The following is a 22,421-nucleotide window of genomic DNA, read 5'->3' on the forward strand; positions in this document are numbered from 1 at the left end:
TTCAATCTACAGTGGCCTTTCGACGTACTGTAGTCCTAAAAATCCCTTTCAACAATAAAAAATAAAAAATGCAGAAAACACAAACATCAGATCGTTGTAAATATTGGTCCACTTTGTTTTTAGGTCGGGTTCTTTTGGCCCAAATGCTGAAACATTCATGTTTATCCAAACTCATTTAAAGTATTCCTGTATTTTTCATATTTAGTTGATGATTTTGTCTGTTTGCTTCTTTGTTTTAGAGTTGCACTAAAAAAAGTGAAATGTTGTCCCATCTACTCTGTTCCAGATGAACAGGTGTCGGCGGTGTGAACTCATCAGCCTGGGGTCATCATCTGACCTCTACACCTCTGGACTTTCATGGACCCGTTTCACAAATCAGAGATTTTAGAGACTTTTTTTAAAATGAGAACTTCTGAACAAAGCTGGAAGAGGCGATGGCATCGCAGGAGACAGACTTTTAGCAACAGAAGGACAGAGAGACGACATTTATGCCTCGCTGGAAAACCGGACCGCCGTACCTCCATTCGCTCTCCAGGCTCACTCCGCTGCACGTTTTGTCGTCTTTGCTTTAACTTGACGTTTTGCTTTAATCTGCTGGATTTCTGAGCTTGCAAATGTGAACTCCTTGGTTTCATTCTTTTTAACTTGAATGTAAATTATGAAGATTCACAGCTCTCAAAACAAATGATTCAGAGAGTTTTAAGTGTTTTAAGATTTTTTTTTTTTTTGCGTTCCCTCGCAATAAGTTAGCAAAAACAGTCTGCTCTGTTTTACACACAGCCCCTATTTAAAATTGCACAGATGCACATTTAAAGAAAACGTGTTTATACATTCTGAACTATTTGGTGCATAAATCTGATTGAAAATCGATTTATTAACTGCATGTTTACATTTGTTTGTATCTTAGATGTTCCTGCACATGGAAATGATTCGTAACATTTCGGACTACAAACACAAAAAAATCTATCAAAACTGTCAGGTGTCTTTGAAATAATAGATATAGACAGAAATAGTTTCCAGAAATGGAAAGAGATCTTTTGTATTTTACTCGGATGTTGGTGATGGATTTTTATCCTAAATAAAAAGATATAGGACTTCAGATATCTCAAAAACGAGATATTAATGAACAGAAACCTTATAATAGCAGAAAGACGTTCAGTATTAATTTATGCTGACTAGTGAATTATTGTGAGGGAACGCAAAAGAAAAAGAATCCATAGTTTTCTAATCGTTAAAACCTAAAAGGCACTGATGAATATTTTTCAAAAGGTGGAAAAAGAGAAAATCTCTGATGTCTGCGTAGCACTTACCGTCCCGTTCTGAAACGTTGCGTCACTTTCGCCTCCTCGTTGTGTGTCACTGCTTCCTGCTGGTTCTATAAAACCTGGATTATAACTCGGTTTAATGAGCTGAAGAACAAATGCCTCGCTGCCTCCCGCAGAGTAAAAAACCCTCAATTTATTGCAGCCGCTGTAATAAAATGATAAATTAACAGACACACACACACACACACACCAGGCCAAAAGGACAGTGTTTACGTGGAGGCGTGTGTGTTTTGTTTGCAGTGTTTACTGGTTGTCTGGAGTTACGAGCTTCTCTGTTGCACCTCGTCTGGGTGAGAAGAGCTACAAAATAATGCTGCGTCAGCAAAAAAATAATGCTGCATTATAAACAAATTTACAACTGAACCCTCTGCAGTCTGCCTGGCTTACATCTTCCACAATATGTGTATTTTGTAAAATATTTAAAGAAAACGCTGGAAGATTTGTTTTGAAAGCAGGAGCAGATTTGTACAGAAATCATTTTTTTGAGTTTTTAACTGGAATCTCTTTTTCTCGTTCCCTCCCTCCGTCTCTGTTCTGTTTGCTTCCTGTAATTTGCTTTTGCCACACGAAGACTTGAAATGATCACTGCTAATATATATAAGTATATATGGATACTCACAGCAGATATATAAATTTGTACATATATATTTTTGCTGTTCCTTTACCATAATTTAATGTAAACTGAGTCTGTATAAATGTGCAGAGAGGATATTTTTGAATATTTTTGTTGAAAGTTTTGGAGTTTAAAGGAATTAGTTTTGGTTCTTGTCATTTTTTTGACCCGTTCTCCCCGTTTTGATGCTGTTTGCTGAAACTTTGGATCTTTGAGTGTAATTGCTGCTGAGTTTCGGGAGGATGTAGCTGTGTGTGTGTGTGGGTGTGGGTGTGGGTGTGTGTGTGCGTGTGTGTGTGTGTGTGTTTGGGATCAGAACAGGTTTTCTTTTTTATTTGAGTCGCTCGGTGCTCCGCTGCTCTCACATTATTTCCAACACAAAACGTCTGTAGTTGCAGTTGTGCTTTGAAGGCTCCTGCCTTGGTGACACGAGGCGAGTTGATGCAAACTGCCGACGCTGAAAGGAGCTTTTTGTTGCCAATATGTCTGAACTGAAGCGAAGAATCCTCGCTCTAATTCCACATTCAGCTAAACATAAAACTTTCTACCTGCCTGCTCTCTCTGCTTGCCTGAAAGCTTTTATTTTGGCCCTCACCTCTTGGTATTTTGTCTTTAATGTCACTTTGACGTTTTGCACAATTGCTTTACTTGTATTCTTAAACTGAAATCAGTGTTAAAGAAATTACAGAATTTTGTGCAAAGTTTTTCAGATTTCTTTTGAAATAAATAAATAATGAAAACAGTCTTTGTTAAACAAAGTATTGATAATATTCTAAAATAAAACAATAAATAAGTGAACTAGCTTTGCGAAAACATGTGAATCTTTACGTCTCGATTTCCAAATCCAGCTTGTTCCATTACAGGGAGGATTAAAGTTCAAACGAATAAAGAAAGCAACTCTGATCTTCTTGTACCTGCACTGCAAAAACACAAACTATTTCTAAGTATTTTAGTCTAGTTTCTAGTGGAAATAATCCTCTGAGATAATCCAAAATAGAAGATCTTGTTTTAAGTCAAAAAATACTTAATATTGATGAAAATGTTCTAGTTCCATTAGGAGATAAATTCACTGATAACAGACATTTTATCCCATATCATAAGTGAAATAATATGGAGGAATTATTGACTCAAAATAATAGTATAACTTGCTGAAAGCTTACTTATGGGTTAGTTTTTTCTTAAGCTATTTGCACTAAAAAAACAGACTAAAGTTACTTGGTAAGATTTAGTGTTTTTGCAATGTGCTTTCTTATTGAAGTCCTGCTCTCTCTCGCTCTCCTGCAGTGAGTTCCTTTTAAAAAGCTCCATGCTGATGCTGCCTTTAAGCTTCATTCATTCAGGAATGGCCTACATTTTGAACAGTTTAAGCTTGTTCAAGTTTAAATCGATCAAACAACCATTTTCTCTTTGCGTCTCTAGAATATTATTGAATCTTTGAGCTGAAAAGTTAATTTCTTGATTTTTACTTCAGTAAAAATTGTAAAATACAGTTTTTTTTCTGTTTTTTTTCTCCTTTGTTCATTTTAATCCACACATTCTTAGAACTCAAAAATGCTAATTAGTGTTTTTTTGTCATCAAAAGCCCCAGCTTTATTGTTTCCTCTCTAAAAAAGCAATCTGAACACATGATTGTGTTTCTTTGAAAATAGAACGAGAAAAACAACAATTCCCTAACCTCAGAATATAATTTCGCCCTTTGTCTGTTTCTTTGTTTCCCGGAACGCAATAAGAGAGATGTGGATGTGTGTTTTGTGTGTGTTTGTGGAAACGTCTTCTGGCATTACAGCAGAAATGCACAATAAGCTTAAATGTGGAGAGTGAGCTGCACAATCCTGTACAGGTATTAACTCGGTCTGTGGCTAAATGTTGGCTTTTCTGCTCACACCTATAGATGTTGTAACTTATGTCTTTTAGAAAGACAAACATGAATTTAGCTTGTTTGCTTTTTATGTATTTTTTACAAGTGATTGTAAATAGTTGTTATATTTTTGTTTAAAAGAATGTTTAAAAAAGGAACAATTAACTTTTATTTCTCGGAGTCTACTGATATTAATTTGGACTATGAATAAAATGTTAAACTGACAGTTGGTGTTTTTATTATTATTATTTATGTTTTGAAATCCTTGAATGTTAAGTTTAAAATAATCTTTAAAATAGTTTCTGCAGCTGAATTTGACCTCAGAAAGCAGAACTTTGGACATGATGGAGCTGAAAACTAAATCTAATCAGAGAAAGAAATATTTACAAAATAATTTACAGTTCCTATAAATTTAATATTGCAATCATTTAATGTTGCACATTATTTTTGAAAAAATCAGTTTTCACTTTTACACATTTTTGATCCAAGCAATCAAAAGAAGGCAATATTTTGAATCATTGATTTCTGTTTATTCAAACTGAATTTGTTGTTTATTTGTTGATGCTTTTATCTCAACACTTGTAATAAACACGTGTCAAACTCGAGGCCCGGGGGCCAAATCTGGCCCTTTGCAGCTTTTTATGTGGCCCTCTAGACTCTAAAAGGACACATGAACAGAAGCATCAATATAACTGGAACTGTGTGCCTAAATGTTATTTTATCAATCTAATCAGTTTTTATATATTTACTGCCAAATTACATCAATCAGTCCCTCCTGTTTCTTGCAGATTATTCACACAAAAATGAACAAATCCCTGAACTTTTTTACTCTAATACATAATTGTGATTTTATTGCAGATTTTTGGCAAAAAGGTTGAAAAACATTGGACCTAAACGACTGCAGGTGGCAGTGTTTCTTCTACAGCTGCATCAGCCTTGATGTGAAGTTATAATCCATATGGTAATTAATATGCATAAATATTCCTAAATTAGTACCGCAAACACTTTGATTTTCATTGAAAAAAAATCACAAAAACAATTGTAAAATCCTGGAGGGACTGAAAAGATTTTCAATATTATTTTAACAATTTATTTATATTTTAACAGTTTTGTTAGCAGGTTTTGACAATTCATTCTGGCACAACCGGCCCTTTAAGAGCATCCGCCATGTTGATTTGGCCCAAAATGAAAATGAGTTTGACACCTCTGCTTTATAAGGTGGAAAATATCTTCTAATGCCACTTTTATTTCTTTTTGCCCGTCTATTGCTTTGTTCAGCACTTTATCAGTTCTGATCCAAACTGGAGCGCTCAAGGTCGGCCCGTTTTTTATTGTTCATTAAACTTTTACTGCCAGAGTCGGGTTGATCGACCTTCCCGTGTGAGAGGAAGTCTCTGTGTTTGGATGCACACATAAGGGCTGACCAACCACAAGAAGGTCTAATTTTATTTCCAAACTAACTGATTATAGTTTCCTTTCTGTCCCAGATTTTTGGAGTGAATCTCTGAACCGATTCACCCGAGTTGAGGATCTCTGTAGCTCCCCCAGAGTTACCTTGGGCAGCTTAGTGGTCTGGTATAGACAGAAGTAACTGGTTGCACTTTATTTTATTGATGGGTATTAAACAGAAGGATACATACAAATGCAAACACTTGTAAATTTTTGAAAAAATAAAATAAAAGAAATGTTTCTTCCAGTTTATGTGCTATTTTGTTTTTAACTAATATCACAAAAGTCACATTAAAGTTGATGTTTATACAGTAAAAAATGTAGAAAGGTAAAAGATATGAGTACATTTCAGAGACCAAAACTAATTTCTGGAAAAAAGAAAAGTATTTATGGCTTAAAGTTGGTGGAATAAACATAAAATGATTTCCAGTTTAAAAGCCACCAAAGCTCAAGATTTGCCTAAAATTGTGTTTCTGTTGGTTTTGCACTCAGATTTAATCCCTGTTGGGTCTGAAATTTATTTAAAATACAGTATTATTCAAGATATAGATCAGGACAAAAAAATCTGGATTGTGTCTCATACTTGGGATGTAAAACATGGGATAAGTCAGCAAATCATTCTTATTAAGAAAGAATACTTAACTAAATCAAAATGAGGTTTAAAATATTTTCCTTTATGGTTTGAATTGACTGTTGAGTGAAAGTGGGGAGGAAAGGTTTCACTAATTATCTTGTCAGTGGCGATGGGCTGATGACAAGAGAAGTTAAAGCTCAGATCCAGGTGGGATTTCTCTAAAACAAAATGAAATAACTCACAGCTGAAAGTATGTCTCAAAGGGTGAAGGAGCCCCTGCATGGCAGGAGAGGAAACTCAGGGAAAAAAGGAAATGGGACTCTGAGGTGTTGTAATGTGTGCGACCTGCATTCACATCGGTGTGCGCGCGCATCTCACCTTTCTGCTGTTTTGACTTTGAAGTTGTGACTTTGTCGGGAGCAGAAGCCGAGAGCAGGAGGTGGGAAAACGGAAACTGGCTCCTGAGGTGCGTGCTCACACATGGGGGCTGGCTTTCAGCATATTCCTGTCTAAATGAAAATTTGTGAAGCAAAACAGCTTGGAAAGATATTCCGTCACCTGTAAAGTCTCAGCATATCTGCCCTTGGGTTTATGTGCATTTGCTGCCATGTATGCAAGAATCTAAAAGCAGAATGGTTCATTAAACTGCCATGTCTGGTTTTAAGTTTAGTATTTCTCTCTCTGTCATGTGAATACTCATTAATATGCTATTAATTTATATTAATTAATATGCTACGGCCCTTCAGCAAGCTAAGACATTACTCTGACTGCGTTTCCATTAACCATAGAATTGCTCAAATTGAAATTACAAAAATAAATTCGCTTATGGAAACATTAATTTTAAAAAAACAAAACATGTTTTTCCATAAAATGTTTTGCTCTGGGATGAGGTGGTTTTCAGCTGTATTTAAATAGATATAGTCCATAAAACTGTAATAGAAACACTTTGGCTGCGTTCACACTGCAGCCTTAAGCGACCCAAACCCGATTTTTGTAAAATCGTTCACATTTCCAAATATATACGACTTGTATGTGATCTCCCGTGTGAACTGAAAACGAGCTGAAAGTGTCCCGCATGGCCAGTAGAGGGCGCAAAAGCTTAGTGTTTTGCCAACCTCCAAGAAGAAGAAGAAGAAGAAGAAGAAGACGTGCTCAGCCTTTGCGGAAGTAAACATAGATGCTACTGGTGGAGCGTATCTTACGATTTTGATGTTTTCCGACCGGAGCGACACATTAACAACTTAATCCTGATTCCATTCCGCCATAGTTGTTATTTTTCCCGCTTGCGTGTATCAGGGCACAGAAAAGTGACGATTGTCGAGTATCGATGACGTTCCGGCCGGATGAACGAGATGAACGAGGTGAACGAGATGAACGAGGTGAACGAGATGAACGAGATGAACGCCGCCTGGCTGTGCAGTCAAGATCAGATATGTATCGAATATCCAAGTGGACCGAGTCGCACTCGTCACGAAAAGATAAGATACGTGTCCCATGAAGGCAAAAATAAATAAATCGGAGTTTGGTCACTTCAGGCTGCCGTATGTGAACGTAGTTTCTTCGCCATGAAGAAGAAGACAGGAAGTGGTCTTATTGGTGGTTTGTAGTTTGTTTTTGTTTTTTTCGGTTGCTCCATCTGAGCAGTGGTTCAGTTATGTTCAGTGGCTGGGTAGTTAGAGCCCAACCACTAACTACAAGTTCTGTTCACTTCTGCCTCTTTTTAAAAACCAGAATGAAACCGAGATGAAGCCAATGATTCCTTCTGCTCAAATCAATTACCTTCTTCTTTTTATTCCCGTTCCATTAAAAATAAATGTGAGATTCGGGTTCATTAGCAGCTACAGTTGACTGTGAGATGTCAACAAGGTCTCACAACAGAAGGCTGTTTATTTCGGAGAGATGTTGCTTTGCTTGTCAATTTATCGGCAGGAGAGAAAGCAGAAGTCTGAGAAAGATTTTCAAAAGAAGCGTTTTTAGATCACAATATTTACCGATCAGAGTCATAGTTGTAGCCTCACATTAGATGTTTAATGTTAGCGCATCATCTTCAATTTCAAGAAAAATGTGAATGTCATTAGAAACATGCACATCTGCTGCACATGCTGCTTCCTGCTGCACCATTTCACTGGTCGTCAAACGTCACAGTGACACGTTTCAGATTCGCTCCAGCCATTTGTCACAGTCCTCAAGGTTCCCTCTGCTTAGAAAAGGTGGAGATCAGGTCCTTGAATCTCACATTCTTCTGTGACGTCTGCAGATAAATAACAGGCAACCCGAGGCTCCAAGGACTCCAGGTCATCCTGCAAGTCTTGTTCACAAATACTTTACCTTTTTGTGACATTCAGTTGTCAGATCGACCCTTCATGATCTGTCATGAGGCGACATAATTGTTACATTTTTCATCCACATTAATCAGTTCAGAGAACAATAAGTCAGATGAAAGCATAAAGTCTTTATGGTCAGAAAAGAATGAATGAATCTAGTGTGAAATTAACTTTGCTGTGTTTTGGACACTTTTATGAGCTTCTTGCAGCCCCAGTCTCTACCAAAACTGAATTACCTTCAACACAAATCACCCAACTTATAAATGTTTAACACATCAGGAAGTTCCTCTCAGTATTTTATTACAATACTCAGATTTCATCAAGAATTACAACACTATGTGAGATCTTTTTACTTTCTCTTATGGTATAATTTTATAATTTGTATAATTTTAATCTTGATATTTTATGAGATAAAGATTCAAAAATAATCATTTTGATTACTAAGGTCCTCTCCTGCTCTTCCACAGATGGCCATAAGGGGGCAGTGCTGCTTTTTCACAAACGCTGCATGTGGAGCAGCTCAAGCTCTCCGTGTTCACCCCCTCAGGCTTTAGGCAAGATTTGTGAAAGAGGACTATTTGAAGAGCATGTTTCGCCCCAGAGGTTGGCCGTCCTATTAAGGTGCAAATTACCAACACGTTGTCTGCTGGAACAATGCAAACCCGGCTTTGCGGAGGAGGTGATTTCATCTTCCTCCTTTCTCTTTGCCTTCCTAAAGCCTCCCCTCGTTCTGCTTGCTGATGAATCTCGGTTCTCCTGCCGCTACATGCTGGGATTTGATTGTCAGTTTTAATGGTGGTCACATATGTGTGGTGAGTCCCTCTAATGGTTGTGTGCAAACATTTGTGGGTGCAAATTAGTGTCATATATTGTCATTGTGTGTGTGGGATAGAAGTGGTTGCTAAGTGTATTATGTCTCTCTTAACTGCAGAAGACGCTGAAGTGTTCATCGTTAACCTGAACCTCAGAATGACGCGTCCAAATTAACCCGGTTTATGTCTCTATGTAGAAACATACTTGATTTTATTGATTGGACTTTCTTTAGCCACGTTGCTCAGTTACATTTTCTTGAACCCAGTTTCAACTTTAGCCCCAACACCAAGTCTGAAAACTCTTGCAAGGCTTTGACAGATAGAGAAAAAGTGAGAAATGGCCTGAAGTTCTTTGTTTTTCCACAAACACTGCTGCTGCAGAGCGAGAGGTAAAGTGCAGTTCACATCGTCTTTTGTCCCTTTTTAAGTAAAGCTGGCAAACGATCACTCCAGAAGTGACTGTGTGTTGGCAGCAGGTTGAGTCTGATTCTGAGCTGTGGAAAAGAAAAGTACTGTTGAAAGCTTAAGAATCAGTTTCAATCCTGCTGAAATGTAACAGAGAACATCCTCAGGTTTTAGCATATCCTCCAAAAGTGGAGGAAGAAATTAGGAAACTCTTTCCTGATTTCTTGTATTACATTTTCCATAGAAAGTAATTCCCTCCCCCGGGAAGGTCCCCCACCTTCCCGGGGGAGGTGGGGGACATGGAGTCTGAGTGGACCATGTTCCGTGCCTCCATTGTCGAGGCGGCCGATCGGAGCTGTGGCCGCAAGGTTGTCGGTGCCTGTCGCAGCGGCAACCCTCGAACCCGTTGGTGGACACCTTCGGTGAGGGATGCCGTCAGGCTGAAGAAGGAGTCCTATCGGGCCTTTTTGGCCTGTGGGACTCCGGAAGCAGCTGATGGGTACCGGCGGGCGAAGCGGCATGCGGCTCGGGCGGTTGCTGAGGCAAAAACTCGGGCGTGGGAGGAGTTTGGAGAGGCCATGGAGAAAGACTTCCGTACGGCTTCGAGGCGATTCTGGTCCACCATCCAGCGTCTCAGGGGGGGGAAGCGGTGCAGCACCAACACTGTTTATAGTGGGGATGGTGTGCTGCTGACCTCTACTCGGGACGTTGTGGGCCGGTGGGCAGAGTACTTCGAAGACCTCCTCAATCCCACCAACATGCCTTCCATTGAGGAAGCGGAGCCTGGGGACTCTGGGTTGGGCTCTCCAATCTCTGGGGACGAGGTCGCCGAGGTGGTTAAAAAGCTCCTCGGTGGCAAGGCCCCGGGGGTGGATGAGATCCGCCCGGAGTTCCTTAAGGCTCTGGATGTTGTAGGGTTGTGTTGGTTGACGCGACTCTGCAATATCGCATGGACATCGGGGGCAGTTCCCCTGGATTGGCAGACTGGGGTGGTGGTCCCCCTGTTCAAAAAGGGGGACCGGAGGGTGTGCTCCAATTATAGAGGGGTCACACTCTTAAGCCTCCCTGGCAAGGTCTATTCAGGGGTCCTGGAGAGGAGGGTCCGTCGGATAGTCGAACCTCGGATTCAGGAAGAGCAGTGTGGTTTTCGTCCTGGTCGTGGAACACTGGACCAGCTCTACACCCTCGGCAGGGTCCTGGAGGGTGCATGGGAGTTCGCCCAACCAGTCTACATGTGTTTTGTGGACTTGGAGAAGGCGTTCGACCGTGTCCCTCGGGGAGCCCTGTGGGGGGTTCTCCGGGAGTATGGGGTACCGGGCCCTTTGATACGGGCTGTCAGGTCCCTGTATGACCGGTGTCGGAGTCTGGTCCGCATTGCCGGCAGTAAGTCGGGCTCGTTTCCGGTGAGAGTTGGACTCCGCCAGGGCTGCCCTTTGTCACCGATTCTGTTCATCACTTTCATGGACAGAATTTCTAGGCGCAGCCAAGGTGTTGAGGGGATCCGATTTGGTGGCCTTAGGATCTCGTCTCTGCTTTTTGCAGACGATGTGGTCCTTTTGGCTTCATCAGATCGTGATCTGCAGCTCTCGCTGGAGCGGTTCGCAGCCGAGTGTGAAGCGGCCGGGATGAGGATCAGTGCCTCCAAATCCGAGGCCATGGTCTTGAGCCGGAAAAGGGTAGAGTGCCTTCTCCGGGTCAGGGGGGGTGTCCTGCCCCAAGTGGAGGAGTTTAAGTATCTCGGGATCTTGTTCACGAATGGGGGAAGAAGGGAGCGGGAGGTCGACAGGCGGATTGGCGCAGCGTCTGCCGTTAAGCGGGCGTTGTACCGGTCCGTCGTGGTGAAGAGAGAGCTGAGCCAAAAAGCGAAGCTCTCGATTTACCGGTCGATCTACGTTCCCACCCTCATCTATGGTCATGAGCTTTGGGTCATGACCGAAAGAACGAGATCGCGGATACAAGCGGCCGAAATGGGTTTTCTCCGTAGGGTGGCTGGGCTCTCCCTTAGAGATAGGGTGAGAAGCTCAGTCATCCGGGAGGGACTCAGAGTAGAGCCGCTGCTCCTTCACATCGAGAGGAGCCAGTTGAGGTGGCTTGGGCATCTGGTCAGGATGCCTCCTGGACGCCTCCCTGGTGAGGTGTTCTGGGCACGTCCCACCGGGAGGAGGCCCCGGGGAAGACCCAGGACACGCTGGAGGGACTATGTCTCTCGGCTGGCCTGGGAACGCCTCGGGATTCCCCCGGAAGAGCTAGAAGAAGTGGCCGGGGAGAGGGAAGTCTGGGCCTCCCTCCTGAAGCTGCTACCCCCGCGACCCGACCTCGGATAAGCGGAAGAAGATGGATGGATGGATGGGTAATTCTGACCCAGAAGCTGAATCCTCTTTGCCCTCATCTTTGCTGGATGAAGCGCTTTTGCTAACATTTACTTTGTCCCTCTTTTTATTTATTCCATGTGTCAAACTCAAGGCCCAGGGGCCAAATCTGGCCCGCTGTAGCTTTTTATGTGGCCCTCTAGACTCAAAATTACATCAATAAGTTCCTCCAAGTTTTTCACAAATCTGCAAAATTTACACAAAATCACACAGATTCCCACAGTTTTCTGATTTTACTGCAGATTTTCTCAAATTTCTCAAAACATCAGACATTAACGCAAATATGAAAATTTCGGCAACACTTTATTTGATGGGTTGTGAATAAGAAAGTATTACTGATTAAACTTTAAAAATTATGTAGCTTTATGTTATTAAAGCTAAAGTTTAATCAGTAATACTTTTATAACTTTATAATTTTTATAATTTGTGCACCCTCGTCTAAAACGTGTTAATTGACACAACTTCAATAATGCATTTACCTCCTGCCCAGTGTTTCCACCTTAGATGCTGCAGCCAGCTGGTCGCACAGATTGCCTGTCATCTCTACATCTCATCTTTAAGCCCATTTTCTGTACATAAAATGAACATTTTGTTGCTGCCTCACTCAGTGGTTGACTTGGACCCTTTCAGAAATCCCACAGAGACGGATTAACGGAACCCTTCTCAGCTCAACAGTATTGGAACTAATGTAAGTGTGGGTTGGGCCCTTTTGTCTTCATGACTGTCCATGGAAGATGAAATGGCTGATATTCAAAACAAACATGCCAAACAAATGCTTTTGTGCGACTTTACAGAATCACAGATCTGAGATTGAGGACGAGAAGAGAGGGAATATTAGAACGAGTGAAGTGATAAAAACAGAGAAAGAGAGACGGAGATCTACGCAGATCTATGAAACATCCCTACTGAGCGAACTGGGGAGAAGCTGCAAAGAAATGGATGAGAGCGGCGATGGGGTGCTTAGTGGGAGGCCGCTCTTTTGAACTGGAGCGGAGGGAAGGATGCAGCGCGTACCAGACTGCAAACCAGCAGATTAAAGACGGAGAGATCACAACTGATGAGACGGGGGGAAAAGTAGAAAGTAAAACCTCAGCAAGTCTAGGAAAAGAGGAAAGGAGACAAGAGAAGGAGACAAGGCGACGAAAGGTCCAATCTCCCCCGGTGTCTCTGAGCTGCAGCCGGGACTTTGATCCTGCACTTCATTTAAAATCCACCGTAGGAAACCTTCCCACTAGTACAGATTAAACCCTCATTCCACTTTATTTGGAATATGAAATATTACTCACATACATCCAGGATGAGCTCAAATTAAAAAGTTTTTTTTGCAACTTAGATTCAGAAACCTGGTGCAGAAAGAGGCGATCCAGGCTGCTCATCATTTCTGTCTTTGTTCTCTCTCTCTCATCGCCCTTATAAAGGTGAAACCTGAAGAGAAATTTTAAAGTCTTACTGCAATTTTCCCCCCATTCTAATGTGGCTCATTATGTCTTTTGAATTAAACCACCATTAGTGCACAGCGAGACACATTAGTGTTAGAGAGGGAGCAAAGAGGGGGAAATGTTTTTACCAGACATTTCTCATCAGTTAGAGAAACAAAACCCAGGAACATTTGATCTACACACAGGGACACTGACAAATATGGTTTTCTTTTTTAATATAATATTCAAGTGTTTGTAACTTGATAAGGACGATCAGATACTGGATCAGTATTCCTTGCCACATGACAAAGCTGATAAGCAGTAAAAACTCGTGATCTGGAGCCAAAATCAGCTGTAAACAGAGGCGATGCTTTCAGGCACCAGGGAGTGACGGCTCCTTGGAAATACAGCATTTATTACCAATATTTGTGGTTTAAAGAAAAAAAGTTTAAGGTGTATCAATGCTGTTCCCATGTTAGTCAGGTTACATTCACACTGCAGCCTGAAGTGACCCAAATCCGATTTTTAATGAAATCGTTCACATTTCCAAACATGCGACTTATTTGGGATCTCCAGTGTAAACTACCTGAAAGTGTCCCGCATGCGCAGTAGAGGGCGCAATAACATCACACGTTCAAAGTGTTTTGCCAACCGCCATTAAAAAGAAGAAGAAGAAGCTCTCAGTGTTTGCGGAAGTAAACATAGATGCTAACGGTGGAGCTTCTCATACCATTTTTAAGTTGTCCGACCGGAACCAGCACATTCATAAACTAATTCTCATTATGATCCGCCATAGTTTTTCTTCCCGCTTCTTCATATCAAGGCGCAGAATAGTGACGTTTGTCGAGTATGGATGACGTTCAGGTCGGAACAATGCGACCTGGACGTACAGGCACATGTGAACAGATCAGATAAATGTACTGGATGTCCAATTAGCTTGGATCGCATTAAAAAATAAAAATCTGATCTGTGTTGTTTAGACTGTCATGAAAAGGTCAGGTACAGGTCGCATTAAACCCAAAACTATCAACCAAAGAGACAAAAAAATTATATATGTATAAAATTATGTTGAAAATATATGCCGAGCTAATAAAATATAACAAAACCACAGTCTGTTTATTAATTTATTAAATGATGCCCTTTACTCCCCCTGCTTTAATATTACATCACAACCTGAGGGAAAATAAGGATTTATTCTTTATAACCAAAACTAAAAGCACGATTTCACTACAACATTAGACATATTTAAACCACAATGAATGACAAAAACCTTGAAAATCTCATTTTTAAACAGTTTCCTGCGCTGCAGCAGCACAGGTGTTGTGAATAATGTCTAATTAAACATCTCCAGCTTTGGACGGGTTCGGAAAGGACCGAAGTCCTGATGAAACCTTGTTTAATTAACTTTGCTAACAAAGTTTTTCTGTATGTGTTTGATTAAACCTGGTAATCTGGCATCACGTGGACGCTGTTTTCAGTAAACCTGATTACCGCTCAGATATTACTCCGCCATTTCAGGGCTTTTTGATTGGCTGTCCTGTAAGTATAACGTGTTTAATTGTTGTCTTTTTTGGTGTCATGCAGTTGTTAAAGTTTTATTAGCATAAGGTTTTGTTTGAATAGTTTTCAAGCTGTTAGAAGTGACATAAAGTCTGTTTTAACTCCATTGAGTTTTTGGTTGGTTCTCCTTCAGGCTTAAATGCTGGTTTTATTTTTTATCTACTTACATCGTTTTTACGCCCAAAATGTCATTTTTATGTCTCTTTCTGCTGCGCTGCCATCAGGGTCCAGATAGACATCTGCTGCTTGTGCTTTTTATCTGTTTTTAATTATTTTGATGGAGCTTTAAGTTATGAAATGGACTCAATACTTTGATCATATATTGATGAAGCCATGTTCATTAAGCCATTGCCCAGATTTAAGATATATAAAGTTCTAGTAGGCACAAGTCAAAACTAAAGATTTTGTCCAAAATGACAATTGAAAAGCTAGTTTAACAAATAAAATGGCGGAAGATTTTTAAAAGGGTTATTTGGGTCCCTCAATATTAAAAGTGAAGACCAAAAATCCAAATTTGCAGAATTTCAAATATCAATTTTAACACAAACAGAAATTTTTGGGGGATTTTTAAAAATGTATTTACTTTTGCACAGCCACACCGTCACTCTCAGGCAAGACCAACAGAGACTTGAGTTCCAGATTTAACTATAGACTCATATAAAACGCGCAAGAATGAACAGTCAGTAGGATGAAATGCACCTGCTCTCGACTTTATAACATTTCAGCTTTACATCATAAAAACACAAAAGTCATATAAACACCATACAGTCACCAGTTACTAACATTACATGTTTTTATAAAGATGAAACAACATTTTAGGTTCATTTTAGCAAATTATCATTGAAAGATTGTTTTTGTTGTGTCCAAACTTCAGCAAAAATATTCAGCTTTGATATTAAGTGTGGACAGAAATGGATGTAAACTTAACATCAGCATTTAAAAGTCTCAACTTTCACAGCAAAAAGAATAAAATAAGATAAAAAAATTGATGCAGCAGGAGCAAAAATGGCAAATTTACACCGAATGACAAAAAAGATCATGTTGTGCTCATTGTTTTACTTTTTTCATTAAACTTGCTGTTTAGGTACTTTGAGATATTTGGACAATTGACACATCAGTTTAGTTTAAAATGGGCTAAAATCATAACTCGACAACCCGCCTTTATGACTATGAGCGTCATAAGATTGGTGCTGATTCAGGCCTTTAGGTTTTCTAATGCTGATGATTTAGGAAGGAAATGATTCAGAAATATGTTTGCATTCAAACATATTTAGTTATGTGAAAACTTTAGTTCCTGCAGCCCAAATTTGCTTCATTAAATTCCTTGTGTTGCATGAAAAACATTGGTCTGACTTCACTGGACCTCTTGTTAAAAATTAAAGCTTCTTTGTCAATTTCCATTTAAATCTCCACAGTTCTTTTGTTATGAAAGAAATGAGTTAAAATAAGTTTTAAAAATGTTTTTAAAAGTTAAAGCAATGCTCCTTCCAGGTTTTCTGCACAGGCCCGTCGGCCACTTCTTCTGAAACTTCAGCAGAAACACTGATGTTCTCTCTGCTCTGAAGGCTTCCACACCTTTTCTGCTGAGCACAGTTTTCTCTCTTCACAGAGAATAAAAATTTGGGCTTGTGAAACAAATTAATGTTAAAAGTTCAGTTATTTGATTACATTTTAAACAGGATATATGAGATCTCACCATTAGCAACCACAAAAGATTCCTATATTAAGACTTACTGGAAAGTGTGGGATTTAGCTTCTAGTTTTCTGTCTTTCTCGCTTTCACTCTAAGGGGAAAATTACATGCATGTGGCTTTGGATTGATGGATGAATGCAGAGCCCAGAGGCAACAATTTCAACTTACAAGTGAGTCAGTGTGTGATTTCAGCCCAGCCTTTATGTCAGTTAAAAGACGACATCCCCTCATGCACAAAGTTCTGATGGGAGGTTGTCAGTCTCTGGTTTTATCGCTGCATTTCCCCACCGCACTGCTTTGACTAGGCCTCTGCTACATGGTGACTCTAAAATGTGAATTTATATTCTTTATTTCGCTGCCATATGAGTCTGTGCTGCTAACATGTAGTACGCCTTTTGCTGTGAAACATTGTTTTCTATTGGCAGAGAAAGATGACATTTTCAGACTTGTGTTTTTATCTCCATCAGCTGTGTGAAGGTGACTCTGTTTATAAGCTTTTCCATGCATTATATGAATTGTTTGAACATCCGTCAGTTTATTTAGCCAGTTTTGAACAAATATGCAGCACTAAAATATGTTTCGCATCAATCCACTTTCATAAAAGTAAACTGGATTGCTTTTTCAAAGATTGCAGCTAAACAAGAGATTTTAGGAAAGCTTTGTGAATATATTATATTCTGTATGATAAAATATTTGAGTTTATGCAGAAACAACAAACACTATCTGAAGTTAGCAGGCATCTGTATGGAACTTTGCTACATTTGGGCATATTTAATGTTCTCAGAACAGTGATATTAAAATGCTGCAAGATAAAAATGATACAATATCTAAATTAATGTAACTGTCTGAATTTAGTTTTTACTTTAAAACTCAACATTTATTTTATTTCAGACAAAAAGTAAAAACAAGAAAAACTAAAAATTAAAGCAATTATCTTACCCAGTTGACATGTAATTTTACATTATCTGTTCGAAATTGTCAATCAGTTTGAACTTGAATCAGTTGAACTTTCACTTTGCCAAGACATTTATTGCTTTTGCACGACATTTGGCAGCTTCACAGAAAACATCCACCAGCTATGTACAGCTCTGCCGCCCGTTTGTTGGAACCGGGATGGGAGGAAATTTATTTTACAGTTTGTCCGTGTCGCGGCTGCAGCAGGTCGCGGCTGCAGCAGGTCGCGGCTGCAGCAGGTCGCGGCTGCAGCAGGTCGCGGCTGCAGCAGGTCGCGGCTGCAGCAGGTCGCGGCTGCAGCAGGTCGCGGCTGCAGCAGGTCGCGGCTGCAGCAGGTCGCGGCTGCAGCAGGTCGCGGCTGCAGCAGGTCGCGGCTGCAGCAGGTCGCGGCTGCAGCAGGTCGCGGCGTTCAGTCTGCATGTCTCCTGAATGAACAGCCACCAGGCAGCAGCTCCAGTAGGAGGAAGGCTGCTGTCAGTCTAAGTCTAAGTCTTCCATGCATCGCTTCACTCATTTCCCCCGAAAACGATAAAAACCGGATATGATCATGAATCAATAAAATCCCCCGGACCCAACTGGACAGGTTATGCTGCTAGCTCTTAGCCTTAGTCAACAACTCAGAGGCGGAAGTGAGAGTGTTGCGCAACACAAATAATCACCAGCTGGAACACGGCGCGCTAAGCCAAGCAGGTAGTTTTCCTTTATTCATTTGAATAATTGCAGAACTCGAATCGTTACAGGAATTGTTATAATCGTTATAATCGTTATAATCCTACCTCAGTTCTACTGTTTTATGTTAACGGCTCGTTTTTAACCCTCCAAATGAAAGTTGATGGGTGTTATTCTCTGCATCTTCTCTCACTCCAGCTTGATGTGTAAATGTGTGTGTGTGTGTGTGTGTGTGTGTGTGTGTGTGTACACACACTGTTGTGATGCTTTTGAGGGACAAATGAAGGTGAGCAATCACCTTGCTGTGTTCTGTTTAATCGGACTGAGACCGGCTGCCTGCCTGGGGCTAAAGCTGCTCTGTTATACACACACTCACATCTCTAGTCCAACATCACCCAAGCAAACATTATTCAGCTAGTTGGAGTCCTTTTTCAAAGATAAAAAAAAAAAGCTGTCTCTTTTGCAGAAGTTCAGAAAGTCGTCTGCAGTCCAACTGCAAATAGGTGATCCAGTTTCTTTGTTGACCCGACGTATTTGTCTTTTCGCTCTTCTTCTCTTTGATGTAAAAAGCAAATGATGGTGAATCATTTATGAGCATTGTTTAAGAAAATTCTTCAGGTCTGGGAAAAATGTGCTCAGCCAATGATTCTTGTACTTTAAAGCAGCAGTGAGTTAATTGGAGGTTTTGTGGTTAATTATACTTTGTGCAATATGGCATAAAATTCATATCACCATATATATAGTGATGGGTGGTGGTGATGTATATCACAATATGATTTGTGTAAAACGTGCAATAGAAATGGGGGGAAAATCACATAGTAATTGAGTGGAATGTATCTAAATGTGTTAAACTTGTTTGATACTCGTTTGTGGATTTTATTATGTAATGTCTGTAACTTTTGTTTTATGCTGCTAGATCTCCCTTAAAAAGTCTCATTTTAAGGGAGATCTGGAAGTCACAGGCAGCAGCCTAGTCTCACTGGTGACTACCTGATTAAATCAGAGCTAAATAAATACATTAAAAATATATCTCTATATAGAAACACAATAACTTTAATGTAATGGACGTCTGTGTTGAATCCTGGCGTTGCGACTGGAACTTGTAGTTAGTCTGACCGTGACATCTGCCGCGCTCCTCCTGAGCGTCGGGCTGAAACGGGTTAAACCCAAACCAGGTCCAGATAATTAACGTTTTTGCATCTGCCTTTTTAACAAGGTCTTCGGTTGCGCTCCGCTCTACGTTGCTTCCCGTTTGCTCTGTATTGATGTCGGACGGTTACGTCAACACGCATCACCACGGTTAGCCGGTAGACTACAGATCAATTATATCGCACTTTCCTTTCTAACAGTATTCAGTAATTGTTGCAATCCTGAAAAGTCCTCATCTTTCGTCTCACATTAATACATTTCAAACTGACTCAGTGGAAAAATATTAACCAGATTTATCTGCAGTGAAATAATGTTTTTCATTCTGAGGTGAAATTCGTGACATGTCATGGAAAGAAAAGCCCAGGTGTGAATAATGAAGTCACTGGTTGGTATTCTTCCTCCTGCGGGTCACAGTCACACTGTTGGTGCTCACAGCAACACTTGAACAGCAAAGAGCCAACACTAATGCTATTAGTGACACCTGTGCTCTCTCCAGGTGAGTCACTGTGGCCTCTTACTGACCCAGAAAACACTGAAACAGCCTTTAACTACTCAACAACCCAGCAGATTATGTGACCTTCTAAATGCTTAGGTGTCTTGAGGGATGATGAACATGTTTTTTAATCCATTAAATAGAAAACTGCCGTTGTGGAGTAGAGGCCACATTGAAATTCCTTACTTTAGAACAGTTTATTTTCTCTACGTGTAGCAACGGGTGGATGTTGCCACAACTTCCTCCAGCTGAACAGAAACTGACGTTAGTGAAGAAGAACGGTCCAGAGTCAACACACAGCTTCAGTTATTCCAGCTGGAAACTAGAGATCAGGCTGACCTTTGACCTGAACCTTCAGAGCCACATTTATAGCATTTGATATAAAATGCTTCATCTACCAATCATGTTACCTTTTATAGGAAGGTAACAGTTGATTGTTTTATAAAATGATACTTTTAGCCTGGAAATCACATAATATCACCCCTTTAAAATGGCTGTAAACAAGTTAGCAGTGCAGAAACTAAGCCAATAAAGCTGGTTTGAATTTACCTTGTAAGGTCTTGTTGACATAGCTTTGTTGCATTTTTATTTTTTGCTTTGTGCCTAAATCTGACAGAGGGGAACTGTAAAACCAAAGGCATTGTTCCCATAACACATTTGTGATTATTAAGAAAATAACCTTAAAAAAAGATCTTAACTTGTGTTATGAAGGATTAACTTTCCTCTGCAGCAGCATTATGAGCTTACAGTGAATTATTTCCTTTTATGTTTAGGTGCATCTCGGGTATATTTCCTGAGCAAAAGCCTAACGCTGCAACAAACATTTCCTGGGAATGTTTCTGTTGGGGAAAGAAAAGCAGAAATCCACCATTATTTAGTGAGAAACCCAGTGCAGGTGAAAACACTCTGTTCTCTCCGTTGGTCTTATGTGACATTTCCAAAAAAATCAATACTTTGTTTGTGTGTGACATTTATAAGAAGTTCATAATTTGGTGTAGCTGCAGATTTAATAGTTGAGAGCATACGAGAGAAGGTTGAACCAGTGATCCGGACTCTCCACATGACAAGTGCTGATTACACCCATGTTTGCTTCCAAGAAATCATTGCAGGCTTTGAAGGCAGAGGCACCGAGCAAATGGCAGAGAGCTCATGTGGGGCAGTGGAAAAGGAAATTATCCCCCTGACCTTGAGCTGGAGAGGTTGTTGTTTTGTCAGGCTTGTGATCTGGATGGGGAGTGCTTACTTTAAATGAATCCGGGGTATTTATTGGATGTAAACATTCACAGAGGCCTAAGAAACCTAAATTGCTGGTGAAGGGAGCATGATGATGGGTTGCTTATTTGGAATATTTTTGCAAGAAATGTGTTGCTGTAATGAGGCAGGCACAGTAGTAAGAACAGATTTTTGGAGCAATGAATGACTTTCTGAATCCTCTCCAGTTTCTCAATTCGCCTCTCAGCCTCATCCAGTTTCACCTCTAGCATTTCTTCCTTCATTGGACACAGTTCTACATTATTTCCTGTAACTTCAGTTTTTTTGCCACTTCAGTTTTGGTGTTTTTCGCTCACTTCCTTTCTTATTCACCTCTACAGAAAAGCTTGAATCATTTTAATGGGGTTAGCTTTTCTACTTCTTAGGCTTGACTTTCAAACTGGAAGTCCCGATTTGTTACTTTTTCACATTTGTTTGAATATATTGAGTCATTACCCCCTTTGTACTATTTTTGCATGACTGATGCATATCTGAGTGCCAGAACCAATGGGACTCTTAGACTGACAGTTTATGCATCCCCTCTCATGAACGCCTGAATCAAAGTTCTTGTTGCCGGGTCTCTGCAGAGCTAAATGGCTGCTTTGTTTCAGGTGTGTTGGAGCACAAATGCATCTGAAAGTTGCAGGATGGTTTCTGTTGCCAGTTCACCTCAGTTTGTTCTTTAGAAAACCAAAGGCGCAGACTGGAAACGCCTCTCCAGAGCTGCACACACCCAGTCATCCAGTCATCACAATGTTGCTCTTTTTAGCCTCTCTTTGCACCTTCCCATTTTTGCTTCTGCTACAGCGATGTTTCTCAAACTTCTTCAGGCTGAGGATCACTTTCCCCACTTAGCACTCAGGAACCACCTGATCTTAAAATACCCCTGCAGTAACCCAACATTAACTCACTACCTTTATTCCTCCTAATGTGAAAGGTGGCGCTGTTTTGTAAATGTGACTGTCAACAATAAACCCACGAAAAGTTGACTGGGGGCGTTTTGAGTTATTGCGATTCTGAATTTATGGATTCTAAACTTTCCAATGTTTGAAAACGCCTCTGAAATCAAAAACTCTTTACTACAAGTGTTGTGTGCTCTAATAATGTTGTAGTGCTATTTCTAATTTGGAAATATAATAAAAGAAAGAGAGGCTTGAGTTGCTTTGGCAAAAACAATCTTCTTCCAGCCAGTAGATAGCCCAACATAACTGATTTTAGTTTAGGTGTTAAGATGCAGTTGGTCAGCAGGGGGCGCAGCGCTGATCTGTCGCATTCAGCACAGCTGCAAACCCACATCTACATTCCTGTGGCATAATATGTATCGTAATAAAATACAATAATAAAATCATTCACCGTTTCCTTCTTGGCATCACATATTTCACCAATTCCAGTTTTCCTAACTTCAGTAGAGTGGTACATGTTCCAAATCATGCAGAGCTCTGCAGGGTTTTAACTTTCCTCACATTTAATAACCGCCAGTTTAAAAACTGACAGACAGAATTGAC

At 40.3% G+C, this 22,421-nt stretch overlaps 1 protein-coding gene across 14 annotated transcripts in view; it reads left to right on the plus strand.

Moving 5' to 3' along the window:
* The window catches only part of rapgef6 (Rap guanine nucleotide exchange factor (GEF) 6), a 133,030-nt gene extending 129,008 nt beyond the window's left edge, over positions 1–4,022 (plus strand). For all 14 annotated transcript variants that reach the window (XM_028031862.1, XM_028031868.1, XM_028031870.1 and 11 more), the window contains one exon: positions 287–4,022. In XM_028031862.1, the coding sequence (XP_027887663.1) occupies positions 287–309 (23 nt within the window). In that variant the 3' untranslated portion in view covers positions 310–4,022. The remainder of the gene's footprint in view (positions 1–286) is intronic.
* The last annotated feature ends 18,399 nt before the right edge of the window (positions 4,023–22,421 follow it).

This window comes from Xiphophorus couchianus, chromosome 11, assembly GCF_001444195.1.
Source record: "Xiphophorus couchianus chromosome 11, X_couchianus-1.0, whole genome shotgun sequence".
Classification (NCBI taxonomy): Eukaryota; Metazoa; Chordata; class Actinopteri; order Cyprinodontiformes; family Poeciliidae; genus Xiphophorus; species Xiphophorus couchianus.